The sequence below is a fragment of the Xiphophorus maculatus genome, chromosome 3 (genome assembly GCF_002775205.1).
Source record: "Xiphophorus maculatus strain JP 163 A chromosome 3, X_maculatus-5.0-male, whole genome shotgun sequence".
Lineage (NCBI taxonomy): Eukaryota > Metazoa > Chordata > Actinopteri > Cyprinodontiformes > Poeciliidae > Xiphophorus > Xiphophorus maculatus.
The window spans coordinates 9,203,614-9,218,732 of NC_036445.1; the positions used below are offsets into that span (position 1 = coordinate 9,203,614).

The following is a 15,119-nucleotide window of genomic DNA, read 5'->3' on the forward strand; positions in this document are numbered from 1 at the left end:
TTCTGCTATCCCTACGACAGATAAATTCTCTCAAGCCTGGTTCTGGTGGAGACTTCTTCCTGTTAAGTTAAGTGTTTACTTTCTACTGTCGCCTGTTGCTTGCCCAGCATGGTTTTCTGATCAGCATGACTCAATGTTACTGAAATCTTCCTGAGGTTGTTGTTATCCTTTCAGCAGCATCTCACTTTTCACAGCTGTGTGCACACAGAATTAGCAGATGTTTTGCGTCGGATGCCCTTTCTGGCGCAACCCTCCTGATTATCCCCAGAAAGGAATTGGATTCAAAGTGGGAACGCAGCCAGCTGTTCTACACCCAAGCAACTCTGTTTTAAATAATTGTTCAAAAATTATATTAAATTGTCAACTGGATTATATATGGTGCTGTAACCTGGATTCAATCTGACTAATTGATAAATACGATTAGAACCAGTTCGTCTCATAAACCGCCTTTAGTTTATTTTTTTTGTGAACTGGAATCACAAAATAAACTGCACTTAAATGACTCCTTATTTAAAACAAACTATCCCCTCCTGCCAGATAAAAACAGGTCAAAGAAGGTGTGTTTGTAACTATACAATAAATGTTTAATTTTAACGTCACAGTACAATCAATTATCAATTATTGATGATGTTTCTTTCACTATTCTGACTTTTAAAAACACCGAGGCTTTAGTAAAGATATTGTCTCTTACTTAACAATCCAAAAAGCACAGACTGCGCATTACTTAAAATTCTGATCCACATCTGTTCCTCTGCTCTGCCTTGAAAAAATAAATAAATAAGAAGTGGTGGAAGCGTGATATCTGCAGCATTACGAAGCAATCTAAAAGATTCACAAATTCTCTTGCAGAGGAAAACTATGTTCTACATAAGATAAGAAATGATGCAGGGGCCTTTGCAGGTGTGCACATCAGCATATGCAGATTGTTAGAGAGGAAATTATTATTCTGCACATTTTTCTGAAGAGTTTTTGCTCAAAGGAGAGTTCCTGGATCTGGAGCCTGAAGACCGCTCTGTGTTTGTGTTTGTATCCACACAAAGTGTCTGGTCTCATAGCAAAACAATCGAGACACCTGCCGGCTACCCCTGCCAAACCCTGATAATATGGAAAAAAAGGTGTGAGCCTTGGGCAGATACTGCCTTGTAAAGGTCAGGAAGGATTCAAAGAACCATTTCGTCGCCCCATTCCACGTGTTTGTTCTTAACAAAACCAACTTTTACACCCTGGTTTATTAACATGATCAAATAAAAGACATAAAACAGCTCGTTGTGGACTCTGATCATTTTTATTACAAAAAGAAGAGCAGCTCAAGGCAAAGAAACAGATCGAAACAAAAGGCTCCAGAACAGACAGAAAAAAGCCTACTTGAGCAACTGACCCACAACTACAACGTCAGGATTAAAGCACTTCACCATTTATCATGCATGGACAGGATACTCTGCAGAATATACGTGCAAAGGAAAAATAAAAGAGAGAGAGAGTCAGAGAAACTCACCTCAGCACAACATTGCGACATCTGCGTTTTGCAGTAAAAGGCCACATCAGACCACAAGAACATCACATTTCCTCAAAAGGATCACAGCTCACTTTGTGTCCAACCAGGGACAAGAGTTTTTTAAAAGTTTTTTTCCAGTCATTTTTTTAGCAAGTTATATGACATCTGTGAAGAGCAAAGACACTGTTGCAATAGAGTCTCCAGTGTGTTTGCTACCTACGATAATGTAAACAATCTACACTATAAGGCGCACAGTTGAAAAGTTGCCCAAAGAAAGAGCCACAACATTAGTTTGTAAAGGGTTGGATGTGAAAATGCTTCATCATCTTCAACATCAACACTCTGCAGATCTGGCATACCAACTGTCAATATACCAACTGCAGGCAGTAAAATGCTGTTTAGATTTTTTTTAATGGCCGTCACACACAAATGCACTCACTCATATACACAGACATACATAATAAAAATTAAAAATTAAAAATATTAACCCATTTTCTCTCTTTTACCTAGAACATATTTTAAGTTAGGCACACATTACAGCACAGTCATTTTTTAATTTTTTTTTACTTCAACGCCTCTTTTGGTTGTTTACATCTAAACCCGATGAAACCAAAACCCCTCAGTAACTGAAGGGACACATACAGGTTAGTTTTTTCTTCCTATCACACACACACATAACAGTAAATAACTCATTGCTGGCGTCTGTCTGTTCAATTCGTTCCGAAGCATTAAAGGGAACTTTTCAACCAAAAATGTCTTCTTTCTGATTGTGACACCTGCTTTATGACTCTATAATTTTTTTTAGAACTTTTCTATTTCTAATAAAGACATAAGGCAATCAAATTCCTTTCTGAATGGATCATATCACACAAAGTCTTCTGGACCTCTTTGCAAATTAAAAAATACTCTTAAAAAATGACCTCAACAACCCAAACTAGTCACACTGCATTTCTCTAAGCTATATTAAACACTGATTGTCTACATTATCCATAAAAATTTTAGGATGTGATCAGATGTAAACACTGCCACTATTTATCTGGCTTATATATCAAAAAACACTGGACCCTGTGTGAACTGTGAGGAAACACCTTCAGACATGAGACGGAGGAGTGAGGTAGTCCACAAAACAACGGATGGCGGGGAAACATGATTGTGAACCTTGGAGATGTTCACGAGTTATTTTTTCTAGGTCCGAGTCATGTCTTTGAGGGTCAAGTCTGAGCCATGTCTTAATTTTATGATGACTAAAAGTACAATTTTCTGACCGGATCCATAGCAACCATCTGCCTAAAACACAGAACTTCTTTAGGTTGTGAATTCAAATCATTATCCTTGAGCATTTCACATTTTTACGCAATATTCAATTCAACATGTTAAAAAATTTTATTTTGAAAATTCATAGGGTAGAATTTTTTCCACATTAAAACTATAAATTCATATTTAATTTCAAGGACAACATGTGTAGAACATTCAGCTGATCTACACTTGATAGGCTACTTTCATCCTGATCACATGAGATAAACGTTGTTTCAGGTAAGTCCTAGTCCAAGTCTGAGTCAAGTCTTTAGAGTACAAGTTTAACTGAAATCCAAAGTCTTTGTTTTAGCGATTTAAGGGCAACTTGCCTCTTAGTTTCAGACTTGAGTTCCTATTTCTAGTGAACCTTTACGAGTTCTTATTCATCATCTTAGTGTGCGGGTTGACAGATTCGCTTCAAACTATGGATCCTGTGATAACTGACAGAACTTTCTTATTTGGCAGAGAGAAGCTGTTAAACTCTTTTCACAACCAATCATAATCAACTGGAACCTTTGGAGAATTTTTCAGAAAAATTAAAATTTTTCAAGTGAATCAGCAGTCATTCGAACGTAGGGCAGCAGTGCTTTGTAAGTATCAATCCAGTCTAATTTTGTTTGGGCTCCTCAGACAATGCGGTAATCAAAGGTGTCCTTTTCAGTGTGGTCTGTCCAGTTGGATGAGGGCATGCTGCGGTAAGGATCGAGCAGGATGCGGAAGCAACGCACGATTAGCAGGGCCAGGAAGATGAAGAGCAGCAGCACAAAGACAAAGGCAGCCTTCTGCTCCAACGTCAGGTAGGAGGGGACATGGTGGCCACCTCCCGACGAGGACAGCGTGCTGCTGAAGAGGCCCTCGGCCATCCTGGGCACATCCATGCTTGACCGTCTCGGCTCCAGCGCTTTGTCGTTTGTTGAAAGATTTCTGAGTGAAATTTGAGTTCAACGGGTTAAGACCTGTGAGAAAACGCAAACAGATAGGTTAGAGATTATGTCCGCTGAGATTTGACAGCTGAAAGAGTGAAACCAAAAAAAAAAGTAAAAATACTTTTTTAGACTTCACAAATGGACATAAAGAGTCTCAGGCCAGAATGAATTTGCTTATGGATGAGTCTATTTTTGGAACTCCAGCCACAAAGCTTAATCAGTGAATAACAACAACTCAGCATAAAAATCGAAATAGCTCTGGGGGTTTGAATTGTCAATGTGGAGTTTTTGTTATGCAACATTTATTGGAGGCAATGTGGTCTGGAGGTAGATAAGTCACTGGCATCATTATGCAGCCTGATATTGTGAACGTTTTCCGCCCTGTCCTCTGTGAGTTACTCTGATAGGCAGCATATCTGCGGCAGCAATTTAAATTCGGGAGAAACATTTATTTTTGAGCACAGGCAGGTATGAGGAAAAATGAATTTCTCCCCAGACAAGGTTGCATCAATGAAGCATGATTCCAGGTAGGTTTACAGCAGGAGGATGAAGGACAGATTATCAAGCAGATGCAGTGAACAGTTGCAGAGTCAAATATTGCAAACCTAATATAGATATATAAATCTTTAATGGGTTGTGGCTCATTAACTACAATTTTTATCACAAAAGTTGACTTTGGACTGTCATACTAACTTTTGTTTAGTGACAGTGCCTCTTTATGTTATTTTGTTTCTCCTTCACAGAACAAATCAAAATACTGAGAAACATTGACTTAATATTTGGGTTTGTTGTAAATTTTCTCCATATTACTTAAAAACCTTAAACAATAATTTGATTGGGATTTAACCATTAGACCAAACTGTCACCGTAAAGTGGGGGTTCGTCATTTTGTACTTACTTTGGGAAATTATGAATCAAACTATGATTGAAACTATGATTTATGGTAATAAATTCCAACATGTGGTTGCAAAATTGCAGAGGGCGCAAACTGAGTGAATGCTTTCCCAATGTCTGGTTTACCAAATGAATATTATCTTTACTAAGCCTCAAAACTAGGCATTTAGTTAATTAAATTATGCTTGTTAAAACTGGCTTTACTGATCAAATAATATATTTTTATATTTCGCTTTAACTTTAGATTTATTTTGTAGACATATGTGATAGTGTTGATAGTTAAAGGAAATGTTTAATTGAATTATATATCCTAGTAAGCTTGATTAGTTTAAAGAATGACAGACATATGTAAAGGAGAAAAACTGAAGTGAAGTGAAAACTTCAACAATTTTATTTGTGGTTAGCCCTATATTTGCCATGTTAAAACTCCAGTTCTTTATCATAGTTATAGAAAGAAATCAGTTTTTGCATTACATGACAGTGTTATCCTTTCTCTCTTACAGTCGTGACATTTTAGAAGTTCCAGCTGTTTTTCACTCCGAGGAACTGCTCCCTTGGTTTCATCACTGCAAATCCTCTGTTCTTATCCAAACTGAGACTGCTCTGACTGCTCTGACTGCTCCTACGGCTCATACGCCCAATCACAAGTACTTCAAACAACTCCAATGAAAAAAATAGATTATCCCTTTAAGGCTCATCTGCATCAGTTACAGATTTAAATGAAGGGGTACATCCATCATTTATATTATTACATAACCACCAACCCAGTACTGTATTTGACTGTTAATCAGAAGATAGCCACGGGTAAAGAAAAAATACTGATTTCACCGTACTACAACTTTAAATTAGATATGAATTAATATAGCAGATGTAAGGTTGCTTGTATTTTTATTTTTGAAGACCACAGATGATGATTTCTACTTACTATTACAAGTAATGCGAGTCATTTTAACATTAGTTTAACTTTACACCTGGAGGTTACATAGATTTTTCATATTTAGCCAATGTGAATAATAATGTAGAATCACTTTTTATGTGGTTAAAATATGCAGACTGCTACTGATCTTGAAGCCTAGAAGTGGGTGTTCGTATGAGTATAACGGCAAGCGCAACATTTCTTTTCTCCTAGTGATTTTGGCAGGCAGCTGGGTGCATCATTTGTTCAAACAGCATGGGGTCAAACAAAAACTTTGACAAGAAAACAGCTGTTTTCCTTTTCTATAGGCGAGGCAGGGTAGTTCAATCAATTTCACAACAGTAAGTGGATCCATTTAAGGCTGTTTCTCTAGCTGAGAAAATGGCCGGAGAGAGAAAATGTTGCTGAAAACAGAATTCATCTGAAAAGCAAGAGAATCTGTAAATACTGTCTATTAAAACCTTGTAAGACAATACCCAAATATATATGTTTTTTTGTTATTATTTATTGCTTATTATGAAGTATCTGACTGGTAAATTATGATAATGATAGACTTTTTTGTTTGTGTATAATTTGCTTAGAAATTAGGTAGTTCTTTATAGGAGGAGGTATTATGTAAAATCATTTTTCTTACCTGTATGTCATGATAACATTTTATTACCTAAACTTTGATTCTTTCATGCATGTTTGAGAAATTTTTGAATCTGTAATTTAGGGGAGCCTAAACACTTGTCATACTACCTAATTACACAAAGCTCCTCCAGACTAGTGGCAGCAGCAATTAGCAAACAGTTGCTGAAACTGCGCATCTGCTGAACTCAATTAGAAACTATTTCTCAGTTCAACTCTGTAAGAATGATTGTAAATGGCATAATGGAAAGGCAATGTTGTGAAGACGTATGAAGGCAGGGTGTCGGAAAGAACAGGAGTCTCTTCAAGGGACACAGGCTAATGTCAAGGCTTCAGATTGTGAAGTCGGCAGAGGTCAAAGCAGAGATTTAAGAGGATTCAGTTGAGGTGCTTCAGGATTGTAAGAATAAAATAACAATATTTTTTTTTTTGGTTGCATTTAATATATAGCGTGACATGCTTAGATCTTTTTCTCCTCCATGTCATTTTGAGATTTGTCACGGCAGTGCAAATGTTTCTGGGTAACGTTTACATAACCAAAATTCCCATCCTTTTTTCCCTTTTTTTTGTTTTGGGTTGTGTCCTTTGGATATGCTTCAGTAAGCATGGAGAGCCGTCTCAGACACTGACAATCACTTGGGAGAAACGCTGAATGTGTTATGAGACAACTCAAAGTGACAAGAGGAGCTGTCTCCTCCTGCCTTAGAGGAGGAGTGGTGATGGTGGTGGGGTCTTTCTGCAACTCACAAGAGAGACACAGATTGAGAAAATCCCAGCCCTGCCTCATTGATCAGCAGCCTGTAATCCATCACACTTAAAGCTCAAAAATGATATTGGACTACAGAGATTCATTGCTTTTACTGAGGAAAAAATGGTGAGCAACAAGATAGTTTTTCATTGGCCAATTGATATTCCACCAGTGTTTACTGTCATATTATCATCGGTTTGTCCTCCAATGACGCAGCCAGGTTACAGAGTATTATCACTATAGGCCAGAAACCAGTCAGCTATTTGTTACAAGGTTATGTAATTCACTTCAAAGCCTTGCAGCATTTATTTGATCAGTGACTCCATGACTAAGTACTTCGAGTTTGGGATCATTTCTTGACAGCATTTTTCTGGAGAAAAAATGGTTAAGCTCCCAGTGACGATTCAAAAAAGAGAGAAACCATCTGAAAAAGGGTATATCATCTGTCTCTGCTCATCAGCAAATGCTTTCTGTGACTATTTCCAAAAATAGTCACAGGATGAAAAAGACTCAAATACACTACGGTATGTCAGGTTTTAGAAACAATTCACCAGAATGAGTTATTTTAGTTCAATAGCAAATCAATTGCCTGGTAAAGATGTCAGTCTAGACTCAATGTGACAAAAATACTGAGCTAAATTTAGAAAAACAAGCAGGTTATTTTTGGAATGTTGATGTAAGCTGCAGGCACTGTCTGTGTTTGCCATAAATAAGGTTATAAAGAATTCAAAAGGTGTTTGTGTAGAGGGAAACGAAAAGGGTAATAGAATCACTAAGCTTTGAGAAAAATCATTTCTGTTTGTCTTTTATCATTAATCTACTGAAAAAATGAACAGACATGGTATATTCATTTTTAATAATACATATTACCAAAATTACAATTTTATTCTCAGACTTTGCATTTCTACACTGCTGATATAAAGCATTTATGCATATTGTTTTACATTAGTGAATAAGAGAATGGGCTATTTTCAATCAAATGGCTGTGTGTTTTCATACTAATGGGGTCTAATTTGTTGTTAATACATCTAAATATAAGGAACATAAGTGTGATAATAGGTAGACACACCCACCGATTTACTGATTGAGTCTCAGCACAGTGATGTCGCCATTTCAATATTGCCAAATGCTCTTTATTTAGCTACGAGCATGTTGTAATAATCTAGCTGTAAAATATAAAAATCCACCTTTGGGTTCAACACAGCGGGGCTCCTCGCTGTGCACGTGCATGCAATTAGAAACGTGTCCAAATTCCGTTTCTTTTCCTGCAACCGGTAAACCTTCCACACTTTAAATCTACTATTTCTTGGTGATAAACCGCGTTAAAATGCCTCCAGTATCAGTAGAAGCCATAGAAGATGCAGGAGAAAGTGACCGAGTCCAAACACTAACCTGTTGTTATCAGGGGAGCTCCACAGTCTCCGTCAGCGGCAGGTCTCCATTCCGGTGGATGCGACGGTATCCTTCAGCTTCCTTCACCGAAACAAGAGGCAGTAGCAAACAGATGCGTCCCGGCAGACCGCGGGGCTCCTCAGTTCATGGCAGAAAACAAAGCCTGACTCTGGGTATTTTTTTTTTCTGTCTATGCTGACTGAGCCCGGCAGACCTCACCCTTCACTGCTCCGCGATGGAGGTTTTTTCACGCCCCTCTCTCTCCTGGCGCGCCGCTCATCGCCACAGTAACATGGTCACGGAAGTACCCTGTCGCTACTGGCAACCTGTTGCCATAGCAATCCTCCAGGTAGGGTATGGATGCTGCAAGTGGATAAGTTAGAGGTGTGGTCATGGTTAAACTGAGTGGGAGATGTATGATAATGTACAGTTCCACACACATACATTAACACAGGTGTGTAAAAATACAGTAGATGCATTACCATGTTACTACAGTAGTAAAATCTCACACAAGAAATGATACAGTTTCATCCTTGTATTATCTATACTTAACTCTTGGAGCATAAGGGGGCTCATATCCAGCGATCATTGGCTGAGAGGCAGGTTACACCCTGGACATACACACGTAGCAGTCATGTTTTTGGACTATGAGAGAAAGCTGAAGTACCCGGAGGAGAGAACCCATGAATTCACAAGGAAAACATGCAAACTCTGAACAGAAAAAAAAAAACAGGCCAGGATCTGAACCCTGGACTTTTTTGCTGCAAGGCAACAGTGCTACCAACTACATCACTGTGCCTAAACATTTCCAACCAACATTTTGATTTCATTTATTTGGTGGCAATAAAATGATCCTCTCCAGACCTACTTAATTGTTTTCATTACCCTTCTCAATAGCCAATGGAAACATATTGATTGGTCTACAATATCAAGGCACGTTTGGAATTGCTGACCAAGGTTTTACATGTTTTCACTGTTATTTTGGTGATGAGCACTAAGTATTTAAGGTCAGAAGGCCTCCTTGCCATCATCCTAATATTCAGCTCCCTATGACATTCTTCCAATATTTTTTTTTTAGCAGGCTAGAGTGTATAGGAACTATAATTATTTCTCTATGACTTTATGTTTCCCTGCAGTGTAAATAAGGGGAAAATGTTGAAGAACATTACAAAATGTTATCCCTGCACAGGGATAACATTTTGAATGCTCATTTTAAAAATCCACCAAGCACCCTAAGGTTCTTCTATCACAACAATACAGTACACACTACATATGTTCTGTGTATTCATAACAGACTTGGGGAGCTCTTTGTCAAGTTGAATGAATTGCCCCCACCAAAAAACAAAACAAAACACAGAAGACCTAGCAATATCCCTGAAATGTCAAGATGTTTCTGTGTACATTTCGCATCTATTGCTACATAAAATTAGCCTCTACATACATTTTGGAGGTTTGGGGTTGTGGGGTTGGATGCAGTTAGTCTGTGTCTTGCTTACAAGAACAAAGAAAAGAAAGGAAAGATAAGAAAGTATTTTGTTTCATGTAACTCAGCTGCATCCCACTGGCAGGCACAGAAACAGCTGAGACCTTGGAGGAAGCGTTGGTTCATGAAGTGCAGATTAACCGTGATGAGGAGTTTGGAAAAAGGTTTGAGGTTATAATATTTAGGAATCCACTGTGAGTGTTCAGCAGTAGCACTGCGTCTCCATCTGGTGGACTTAATGGAGAACTACATGTGGGCACACTTAATGTTTAAACTAAGATCACCTTGGCATTTATTGCAACTGACTGGCTAGTATTAATAATAATTCATATTTTTAAGGAGTAATTTAATGGGGAATACTTTAACCAGAAGTTGATGATAAATAAGATTTAAATATACTTCAATAAACCTTTAAACTCCACATTAATCACTTTACACAGTGATTACCGTTATTCATAGGCTCATCTGAAACTCACTAAGTGAAACACATCTATCTTTCTTTGTTTGGCTAACTACTTTTTTTTTTTTTACAGATGATTTATTAAGCTTCGTGAATATTTAGCTTGTCGTGTAGATGTCAGATTAATATCAAAGTTGAAATAATGATAATTGTAAAAATGTCAGATCTCCTAATTCAATTCAAATGCTAAACTTGAATGTTGTCTTGTTTCCTTACCATAGTCACTTTTGTTCTTTGAAAGGTTGCAGCGATATGCTAATTATTCTTCATCACTATGGGAGTCCAAAATGCAAACTGATTGATCAAAATGTATTAATCTATTCAGTGTTCTTTCCAAACAAACAATGCCATCTCAATTGCAAATGCAAAGACTTGTGCTTTGAATTTTAACTATGAGGTTATTATATCTATTATTATATCAAAATATCTAGTAATTTACTCCACACCTTCAAAGGTGACCTTAAATGTTTTAGCTGCTCAAAGTTAAATTTTGTCAATTTCGTTACTAAAACAAGTCATTTTTCTTGAGTGATAATTTAGATAAAACTTTGTGTCTAAGGAAGCTTATTTCACTTTAACTTTGCCTTTGTGCCTTGGCAAGCTCAAAACCTTTTAGATGTGGGATGTTTTATCTTTAATTCAATGACCTCCAAGCCCTATCACAAAGGAATTAATTATGTTAAATGTTAAAAAAATAATTGTTGGCTTGGCAGGAATGCTACTAATTGTGGTTGCTGCCTTTTTTCTCTGTCTATTGACAATTTCTCTCACTTTGTTGATAAGAACATTTGCTGTTTGATTTTTAAAAGTCTGAGTTAGAAATAAATCATATATATGCATATGTATACTAATTAGGATTAGGCATAAGAATACGATCACTCACTTAATGGTCTGTTGGATCCCAATTTTCTGAGATTTAGAGGCCAAGTTAGCATCTCAGATCCATTTCTGTGCTTCTAAAGTAACTCTTTATCTTTCTGGTTTGTGGCAGGTTGTGCTACTATGTTGAAATGGGGGAAATAAGATTTGTGTGAAAGGATTAACATGATCTTCAGCAATAATTAGGTAGGTGGTACATGTCAAAGGGACACATACATGAATGTTTCCAAGAAGAACATTGCCCAAGGTATTACACTGCCTCCCCTTCACTTTCTTCATATACTGCATTCTACAGTCATCTGTTTCTAAGTGACGGATCATCCATATGATGTAAAGGAAAACATGGTTTCTTAGATCAGGTCATCTTTTTCCACAGGTCCATGCTCCAATTCTGATGCTTGGACAGCCATTGTTGTTACTTACAGCCATGAACAGGGTTTCCATGACTGATCTGGGGCTATCCAACCTCCAAGGCATTGAACTTTGATACACTGTGTATGCCTGTATGGTGCATGTAATATACTACTCCTCATCATGTTGAAACAATAACGAGAAGTTGTTCAGGTTACAGAGCAACTTCCATCCCATCAGAAAACATCAGAAAAACATCATACAAAAAAAAAAAAAGAAACAGTGAGTAAAGCGCCAAAACTTTCAGGCAAAACACTGTGGAGCCTTCAGTTGGAACCTGCTCACTCAATCCCTCCCAGAAGCTCAGTTATCCTTTTATTTTGTAAATTGTACCTGGCTTGTGTCTACCTGGCTGAGGATCATTTTGACACAGGTACTGATCCGCTCTGCCTGGGGCTGCCAAATGTCAACCCAAACCACATCTGATGCTGCGGCACTGACTCAGAGCAACTAGAAAATAAAATACGTTTTATCTGTTGCATACACCTGCAGTTTCAGTTTCAGATTCTGTTGTCAGGGCTAAAACTTCAAACTTTCTGTTAACGGTTGATTGATATTACTTAAGTCTTAAAACTTTGGATACGTGACTCAAAAAATCAGTAGTTCATGACATGGACGATATGAATCATTTTCTAGGGAAGGCATGACTACTCAAACAGAAATATTGATCAGCTCCCCCATAGGCATTTATTTATGTGCATGTATATCAGAGAGGAGAACACATTGTCTGTGTTTGTACTGTAATAAAATGTGGTCTTACTACACAGGCGACCAATAACAATAAATTATCTGATTCAAACTTTCACATTTGGTATCAAATTAAAAGACTGTTTGACAGTTTTCTTTAATAAATCTTGAGTGCATTTAATCATCTCCATATTAAAAAACTTAACTTTGCCAAAACTGGGCTTGTTAGTTTTATAGCAGACAAATATTGTAGCAGTATCAACTTAGGTTGGGATTGCAGTGAAAAGCTCAATCCTTGCTCTACACATTATGTGCTATAAGATATTTCATTTCTTCCATTTGTTTTACATACATGGCTTATTTTATTTTAATATAAATTTCAGCACTGTTTTGAACTAAAGTAAAAATTAGATGTATTTTCATATTTTTTAGATTTTATTTTTTTGCTTATTAACAGGAGAATAAAATATAAATTTAAACTCTGCACTTCTGCCACTTTTTTTATCTGTATATCTCCATATACTTATATATAAACATATACATTCTCAGTTGTAAAACTTTTTACGCTATATGTCTAGTTATTGTACATCTATTTATTAATTGTTTAGGATAGTTTTCGTTAGACTGTGTTTTTTATTGTTACTCAATGTTAGTAACGCCCTGTCTTGTATCACTGTGGGATAGTGAGAAACGTCATTTCGATTCCCTTGTATGTCTGGACATGTAAGAGGAATTGACAATAAAGCTGATTGATTGATTGATTAGAATCATCTATAGGCAAACAATAAATAAAAATATATTGATGTTAAATATGAATCAATTCAGTTTCTACATTTGTACATGGTTGCATTTCATTTCATTTCATTCTATTTGTCAATTACTATCATCCCATTTATTTTTATTGACTTTGTTTGCATGCTTGTATCTTATCTTCTGCATAAATACATTTTATTACAATTCCCTTAATAAACTCCAACTGACTTTTGATGTGAATTGATAGATCAAGAAATTAAGAGCTTTTCTTTTAGTCTTTCTTGAACCAAGAATTTTACAACATTGCATGCAAATCTTGTTTGATTCACCAAGGCTCCACATCAGCCAATCTACATGTTTTGCAGGGGAAGGAGTGACACAGATGGATACTTACATGCAACCATAAGCAAGCTTTCAGGCTCAGAATGAGGCAGACGGACGGTTTTGACAGACTCCCTCTTGTGTTGCAGGGAAGCTGGATTCCCGTGAGATTTAGCGGATTTGAATCCTGACAGAATCCATCTTCTCAGGCTTAGAGCTTCTTATTGTGGTCGAAACACAACAGATGAAGCTAATCAACATCCAATGCTGGCTCCAGGATTAGTTTCAAAGTATGAGGTCAGAAATGGTGTCTATGCTACTTAAGAACAGCAGCTCATTTGTTGCTTGAAAGTACTGCAAATGACACTGAAGGCTTTTACTCACATTTGACTTTGCTCTCCAGAGAATATGATTTTACCAACTGTTTCAATTTAGTTAGCAACATACAGAGATAGACAGATGGCCAATTCAATAACCTGCCAAGGAGATTTTTAAAGTGTCTGTCTTTATCCAGAGAGCTTCCATAGACGACTACGTCCTACAGTGACAAACCATCTGGCGAATAAACTTCGACAGCTTCAGTCTAAAAACAGAATGCAGTCAAACAGCTCAAACAGTGTGGCTGCAACACAGATGAGTGAACCTGAAGGCATGGAGCCTACCAGAAACTATACTGTAACAAGGCTTAGTGACAATGCTCAAATTGGGAGTCAGAGGAAGGTTTAACAGTGAGGTGGCGGAGGGAGGCTAGTTTGGCAGGTTAATAGGCAGGAAATAATGCTGCAGAGACTCTGGAAGGAAGAAAAGTGAGTATAGCTACAGAGGCAAACTAATGAGAAAACCTACTGGGAGACAAACACTTGACCAGGAAGTCTGAGTCCTGCAAGATGTGTTCCTGTCTAGTTTATTAAAAACACACAATTATTATTAATGCTCTAACTCGTTTATTGCTGGATAATGAAATATGAATGAGAACTTTGGTAGAAAAAATATTTAATTTATTTTCCCTCCCCTTTTTCTGGGCAAATATCTTAAAACAGAAAAAAGTAACTATTATACATGACCTTATGCACAAAAATTTATCTTTCAAATGAACAACCCATTCAAGATTTCCAATGTAATTAATCCCAGTTAAATTAAAGTATAAGCTTGCACTCCGTGCTAAAAATGCATACTTACTTTTGATTAATTGGAGTGTCAAGTCAGTGATTCTCATTCTCCATGGCTGAAAAATTAATTAATTTGTTATTCTGACATTTTCAAGCTGGAGTTCACTTACTCATGAACTTGCTTATTATTCACAACAACAAAATATTAATGTTTTGTGGTAGAGGATATGTATAGAGTTTTGTATGTAGGTCAACATTTTTAATTTAGTCTCATCTGACCGGAGAAGTCTCTTCCCCATGGTTTGTGGTGAACTGATTTCCTAAGGATTTTTTCAACAGTTTCACAAACTTGGCCCCTCACATTTGAATCCTCACAGGGTTAAATCATGATTGTACGGGGCTTGAAGCAGAATTCGATTTGGAGCTCCTCTTCTTCTTAAGACCACCCCAACCATAAACAGTAGCTTGATACAATTTGTTGTAATCTGGGAGAGAAGGTCAAATCTTAATTTAAGCTTCAAAGCAATCATAGCTAATTAGTTTGCTGAGATGTATGCGTGAACAGAGCAAGTTCAAACACAGATTAAACTTGTAGCATCAGATTGTAACTATGGTAACATAATCAAACAATGAAGACTAACTCTAACCCTTCAAACTCTCACAAAGAAAACCTGCCAATTCAAATACATTTTAAATTTAAACTTTAAATAATTTCATGT

The 15,119-nt window shown here is 36.9% G+C and overlaps 1 protein-coding gene across 1 annotated transcript; it reads right to left on the minus strand.

Annotated features, from left to right (window-relative positions):
- Positions 1-1,272: 1,272 nt before the first annotated feature.
- LOC102237165 (cortexin-3-like) lies at positions 1,273-8,630 on the minus strand. Its single transcript, XM_005799439.2, has 2 exons — positions 8,298-8,630; positions 1,273-3,747 (listed from the first exon to the last, which is right to left on the minus strand). The coding sequence occupies exon 2, from the start codon at positions 3,667-3,669 to the stop codon at positions 3,418-3,420; it is 252 nt and encodes an 83-aa protein (XP_005799496.1). The 5' UTR covers positions 3,670-3,747; positions 8,298-8,630; the 3' UTR covers positions 1,273-3,417.
- Positions 8,631-15,119: the final 6,489 nt, after the last annotated feature.

What these genes read in the sequence shown, in the direction of transcription:
- LOC102237165 (XM_005799439.2), bottom strand. Translation starts at nt 3,669, where the DNA reads ATGGATGTGCCCAGGATGGCCGAGGGCCTCTTCAGCAGCACGCTGTCC.